General features: G+C 34.7%; 1 protein-coding gene across 1 annotated transcript; it reads left to right on the forward strand.

The window, feature by feature from the left end:
* The first annotated feature begins 1,543 nt into the window (after positions 1-1,543).
* Positions 1,544-6,545, forward strand: LOC110895901 (SUMO-conjugating enzyme SCE1). Its single transcript, XM_022143286.2, has 5 exons — positions 1,544-1,808; positions 1,905-1,988; positions 5,051-5,203; positions 5,295-5,408; positions 6,137-6,545. The coding sequence occupies exons 1-5, from the start codon at positions 1,740-1,742 to the stop codon at positions 6,197-6,199; spliced, it is 483 nt and encodes a 160-aa protein (XP_021998978.1). The 5' UTR covers positions 1,544-1,739; the 3' UTR covers positions 6,200-6,545.
* The last annotated feature ends 292 nt before the right edge of the window (positions 6,546-6,837 follow it).

Genomic DNA, 6,837 nt, shown 5'->3' on the forward strand with positions numbered 1-6,837 from the left:
TTAAGTCTTCAATGGGCTCATGGAGCTTTAAATATACACCTTGACATGGTTAAGCTATAATTTATTTGATATCTAGACAATAATTAATAACCTGTAATGGCATGGTTAAGCTATAATTCGTATGGTTTCTAGACAATAACTAATAACCTGTAAAAATTAAATATAAAACCCCTTATTAAAGAAATATATATTGATAAGTGACCCTCCTTTACCAACTCCAGGACAAATGCCTTTTTCTTGGCAATTAAGCATTTGACCTGCAGAAAACCTTATAAATCACACGGCAGATTCGGAACACAGCATCCGACCCGAATCAAATCAAACGTATGCAAGTGGTAGCGTGGTTTTCACGCTGAATTAAATATTATTTCCACTGCCAATTATATTTGAGTATCTAACATGTAGACCCCATTTGGTATCATAGAAAGAAATTAACACATGACCAATATCATATTCCATTTATGCTCTTGAGTAAACTGCCATTTTGGTCCTAGTGGTTTGGTCACTTTTGACACTTTAGTCCAAAACTCAAATTTTTGGCATTTGGGTCCCTATGGTTTCAGTTTTATTGCCATTTTGGTCCAAAAATGAAACTAGGTCATATTTGTTTTATAAAATCCTACAATTTTGTCATTTTCCTCAGGAGCAAATCAGGTCATATTTGTCTTATAAAATATGGTATTTATTTATAAAAAAAAGAAATGATCATTTTGCACCTGCGAAAAATAACAAAATAGCAGGATTTTATAAGACAAATATGACCTTATTTAATTTTTTTGACCAAAATGGCAATAAAACTGAAACCACAGGGACGCAGATGCAAAAAGTTTGAGTTTTAGACTAAAGTGGCAAAAGTGACCAAACCACATGGACCAAAATGACAGTTTACTCTCCTAACTTCTGAAAATAGTATACATGTATTTTAAAATTATTATATTTTTATTAATACACTAATAATTTGCTATAATCTTTTAACGACTAACAAAAGACAGATCATCCGGATAAACTCAATTACAAAAGTTCATACATGCTCATTAACGCAGACGATGCTGGTGACACGACCCAATAATATTACGCGCTCGTGAACAAAAGCCTGACCTGCTTCTTTTGAAATTCCCTAATTATCTCTTTAATTTTCTCTGCAATCAAATCATCGCTTCCTTAATTTTTTTTTCGTGCAATCAAATCAGCCAAGTAACATTAACATTTCCCTTATTCAACACAATGTAATACACGATTTCTAACCGAATTACATTAACAAAAAGAATTAAGAAGGAAGACACATCAATTATACAAGGGACATGTTAAATATATAAACAATTTTAAATAAAAGTTTTATTCGTAACAATACAATATGTTTTTCTATCACAAGCTACAACGAGTGTCCGTACAGTATCTGTATCTTGCCCAACCAAACCGATATTGTTCAAAAAACGTCAATATCAGTTCGGATAGACACTTTTATCTCTTTCGGTTTCTATACCTAATGTCAACAAGAACTAGACTTACATAGACCGAAAGCCCCCACGAAACGCAAAGAATCCAACTAGTTTATTTAACATCATAATAAACCTAGAGATTCGAGCTTATCTTTTGACATTATTAATTTACTAGTGACTACGGTGTTGGTTGAGGTAAAGACCAAGAATAAATACGACTTTCATCATCATCATCTTCTTCACCACAATAAAACCCATTGCAGCATATTCACACACACACTCTCGGAAACCCTAAGCACCATGTCCGGTGGAATTGCTCGCGGCCGTCTCACCGAGGAACGCAAAGCATGGCGCAAGAATCATCCTCATGTTCATCTTCTATACTCTCTTCCATTTGTTTAATTTCAAGTTGTGATTATGTGTAATTTCTGATCGGTTTTGTTTGATTTGAATTGTGTTAATTAGGGTTTTGTGGCGAAACCGGAGACTCTACCTGGCGGTACGGTTAATTTGATGATTTGGAGTTGTATCATCCCTGGTAAGAATGGGGTAAGTTCTCAACACATCTTGTTATTATGTCTTAATATCATTATGAAAGCATTCGTGCTGTTTCAGTCTGTTGTTGGTGTGTAATAGGACTTGATTTAGGAATTTAAAGAATTATTATGTGAGGTTTTGAAGGTTGTTTTTGTGTTTTACACTTAAATTGCTTGTTGAAAATTGAGCTATAACTAGAAGATTGAAATATTTGAATGCTAGTTATAAGATAGAACATTTTAGGAGTTTAGGGATTAGAAGTATGTTATTTTTGATTTTTTCTTTGACTTATTTTAGATTCTAAACACAAAATTCTGCCCCTTAACATGCGCGGTGTTACTGCTTACCACCTGCTGAACCCGCTTGAGGAACCGCACCGCGTCAGGGGCGAGAGCGCCAAAAGTATCGAAAGCGAATGGGACAAACACGTGCTGATTCTCGATGCAAGCTTTCTCATGCTTAGCTACTTTGGCCGCCTCTGCCTTAGTTATTGCTTGACCCGCCACAAACCCATGGTCCCTTAGCCTAACAAGGGGGGACACACCTGTCAAATCAACACACGCGTGTTTTGTGTTTAGCAGGGTAGGGTTTGCTATTCAGAAGGGGGTAGCGGCGCAACTTGTTGCTCGTCTACCTGCCATTAGTCTGTAATCGTCTCTGTTTTTATGATTCGATTATTTCTTTGAACATTATGCTATATAAAATAAAAATCATTGGTCCCATTTTTAGATTGTTTCTGACTTTCTGGAGTTGACTCGGTTAGATTGGATGTTTAAAGTTTAAGCTAGTATGCTTTTGTAATTAGGGGTGGTAAGTATGGACCTTTCAGTTGACTTAGGCGAAAAGATTTCGCCTATGGGCCAATTTGGGTATTATGCTCAAATTAAACAACGTGTAAGAACGGTTAATATTTATAAAACTTGTAACAATAGTTTTGTTGTTTAGTCTAGTAACCTTACTTTCTGAAGTTTCGGTTTCCTTTCACTCCTAACTTTTGATCTCTACCTCCACATATCAGTGGTCATGCAAGGATATATACGTATTACGTAATACACATTTTCTCTGTTTTCTTTTAATTTAGTTCTTGAATAGTTGAATTAACATAACTGAATTGGTATGAAATCTTGTAAATTGTAACGGTAACTGCCAATGCATCAATGTATTAATATGCTTATTTTAAAAGCAAGTTATAGTCGGGAATCGGAATCCCAACATCTAATCTTTCATAACTTGTCACATGGAAGCGTAATTGTATAGAAGAAAATCAATTGGAAACCGAAATGAATCATCAATGTCCATGAAAAATAATTAGATAAAAGTTCCTGTTTGTTTGTTAGAGGATTTGAGCCACGGAAAAAAAGAAGTTAAAAATCATAGATGGTGAAGGCAAATCAATTTTCCGGTTTGTTTAGTGTCGTCAAGGGTTGTAATATAAAGAGCGGGTTGTGAAAATTAAAGAATTGAATGTTAAGAACTAAACAGTCAATAGCGGTGCTATAGTGGTTAGCGGTTCCACTATTAGCGGCGCTAAATACCGCTATTTGGAAACCTATATAGCAGTTATAGCAGTAACACAGTAGAATGAGGCAACACAGTAACGCAGGTAGGTGTTTGATTGTGTTAATTCTTAAGTTATGTTAGATTTGCAACAGGTTTTTGATTTTTGATAATGGAATGATATTACTATTAATATTTCTCAAAGACATATATATATATATATATACACATAAATTATGCATGGTATAAAAATTGCCGCTATACCACCGCTATAACCTATATATCATATAGCGGACCTTGACCGCTATTCGATTTTGGACCGCTATAACTGCATAGGTTAAGAAGGATGAGATGGAATATTTTCGAATTAAGAAAGAGCGAGATCTGAGGAAAAAATAGAAACAAACAATTATATATATATATATTAAAGAACAACTTACTTTCACTGTAGCACTGCTACAGTAACTTTTTTTTTTTTTTTTTGTCTTTTTTGGTTTTCTTTCTTTTTACTTTTAACCTTTAACTTTAACTATTAACTCTTACGGCCCCTTAACTTTCTAAATACTTTTTAACCGAGTTTTACGTATTTATATTTATTTACGTGTCGATATAAACTTAAGTTGATTTACGTTTCGACGTAATTTTTTTTTTGTTTTGTTTTTTTTTACTTTTAATCCTTAATTTTCAGCATTGACTCTTACAACCCCTTAAATTTCTAAATACTTTTTAATCGAGTTTTAAGTCTTTATTTTATTTACGTGCCGATATAAACTTAAGTTGATTTACATTTCGACATAATTTTTTTTTGTGTTTTCTCAACTTTCGGCATTGACACTAACAACCATTTAACTTTCTAAATACTTTTGTAATCTAGTTTTATGTGTTTAGCTTTAGTTACATATGGTATAAATTTAAGTTACATTTTGACGTACGCACAACTTTAAAAAAACGTCATCCCGCCGCGAAGCGCGGGTATAAATTCTAGTTTAAATAAATTAACATATTTGAAGTATCACAAATTGTACTATGTTTTACTGGTTTATGAACGTTTGTGCCAACAAAAAGTATATACACTACTTGCACTAAATGTGAAGTGCCATTAAACCTTCATTTTTGAAGCAGCATATATATATATATATATATATATATATTTGTCATTAAAAATACAATACAGCACACACAAAAGCTGCCATTTTAAAACATGTTCCACTGAATGGGAAAATTTTTTGTAGTGACCACAAGATTAACGCACTCAGCACTCCAAAACCTAAATCTTACCGTGTTATTGCCTCCACTTCGCGTGCAGATTAATCCAATTTTTCATGAAAGCTAACATTATTATTAATAATTTAATATCTTGATATTATTATGGTCCACATAAAACTTTACTAGCTGCACGTATCTCTTTTCCCTATTTGTGATCTATGTTCTTCCAGTTTTTGTATTCTTTGCATAATTTCTTTATGTTGTACGTGAGTTATATATGTAATACTCGCAAACGATTGAGAAATGATAGTTTCCTGGGCTTTGAATGTATGATTTTGTGGGCCTTTATTGTATATAGCCTGTGATTGCAGACCGACTGGGAGGGCGGTTTTTACCCCCTTACCCTCCACTTCACCGAGGATTATCCGAGCAAACCACCAAAGTGTAAATTCCCTCAAGGCTTCTTCCACCCCAATGTTTACCCTTCTGGGACCGTTTGTTTGTCCATCCTTAACGAAGATAGTGTACGTCCAGCCCACCTTTTTCATTAAATAAACTTATCAATTTCTTATACATACTTTTTTTAAATAGCAATTAAGTATGTTTTGTCTTTAGGGTTGGAGGCCAGCAATAACAGTTAAACAAATTCTAGTTGGCATCCAGGACTTGCTGGATTCCCCCAATCCCGCTGATCCCGCCCAGACTGATGGATATCATCTCTTTATCCAGGTATGCACGCGTCTTTCTTCGTAATTAAAACTAGTTCTTTTACCCGCCGCGCGGCGGCGGCGACGCCATACGTGAAATGATAACATATAGACTACAATCAACTAGACTCGTTTCCGAACTAAATTTACGTCAAATCGTATGATAACTCAGATTTATACCTTCGAATCAAAACGTATTACATTTGACCCGATTTGTTTCCAAATATAATTTACGTCAAATCGTAGTCCAACTCAAAGCATACATAAAAAAAAACATTTTATAATTGACCTGGCTCATTTTCAGACAAAAATTACGCTAAAGCGTAGACGAACTCGAATTTTATACCGACATGTTCATAAAAATAAAAACTTAAGAAATTAGTTTTAGGGTAAGCTTGAAACTTTAGAAACTTGAGGGGGTCAAAATGACATTTTCAAAGTTAAGAGGGTTACCTCATTATAGCAACGTTTTGGGGGTAGAGTGTGTTACATGTCAAAAGTTGGAGGGTTAAGAAGAAGTTAGAATGTATGGGGGCCTTTTTTGTCAAGTTGGAAAGTAGGATGGTCATTTTTGTCAAGTTAGAAATTTGAGCAGTGAATTTTGTATGTTTGGAAAAGTTGAGGGGTGATTTTTGTTAAATCAGAAAGGTGGTTGGCACCGACCTTTCAATTTAACATTTATGTAATGTAATGTGTGAATTTAGAAATTGGAAAAATGTTGTTGATCTTGGTTTTGATTGATGAACGCAGGACACGGTGGAGTACAAGAGACGGGTCCGCCAGCAAGCAAAGCAATACCCAGCACTCGTGTAGCTGCTGCAACCGACTGTTTGGACTATTTTTATGTAGACTATGTTGATGAATGTTTGACGATACTCTTTACCCTTGGATTTGACTATTTTCATATTCGAAAAAAGGTTACCCAGCTGATGGAAGATGTTAGTTGATGATTGCCAATTGATAAAGGCGCGAAACCTTTGTTTTGTTTGTGGTGTGGTTGTTATAACTTATATGATAGTATGATACTGATTCAACATGGGTTTTCAATTTGTATGGTTAATCATGTGAAATGTAGACCCAATCGTGTTTGGATCCCTGCAACTAGTTATGGGGTAAAGTTTTCTTGAATAATGCAACTGCAGTTTGTTTATGGCTTCAATTCTGTTTATGTGCTCATCTTCGTCGACAATTATTAACTTCAACTGAGCGTTGACTTTCTTATTCAGACATGAACATTGACTTTTTAGGTTTGTAAATGATATATTTGATCCCAGGATGATCGTATCATACATGGATCCTTAATCAACTCGCATCCCAGTTTAATGGCTAAAGCAGAGGTTGAGTGCGTCCGATATCAAGCAACAGTTGCACCCCCATTATTCCCACACGCCCGTTATCCTCATGGTTTGGTAATCAACAGCCCACTAGTGCATGAGTGCAAACTCAAAACT

This window comes from Helianthus annuus, chromosome 12 (assembly GCF_002127325.2).
Source record: "Helianthus annuus cultivar XRQ/B chromosome 12, HanXRQr2.0-SUNRISE, whole genome shotgun sequence".
Classification (NCBI taxonomy): domain Eukaryota; kingdom Viridiplantae; phylum Streptophyta; class Magnoliopsida; order Asterales; family Asteraceae; genus Helianthus; species Helianthus annuus.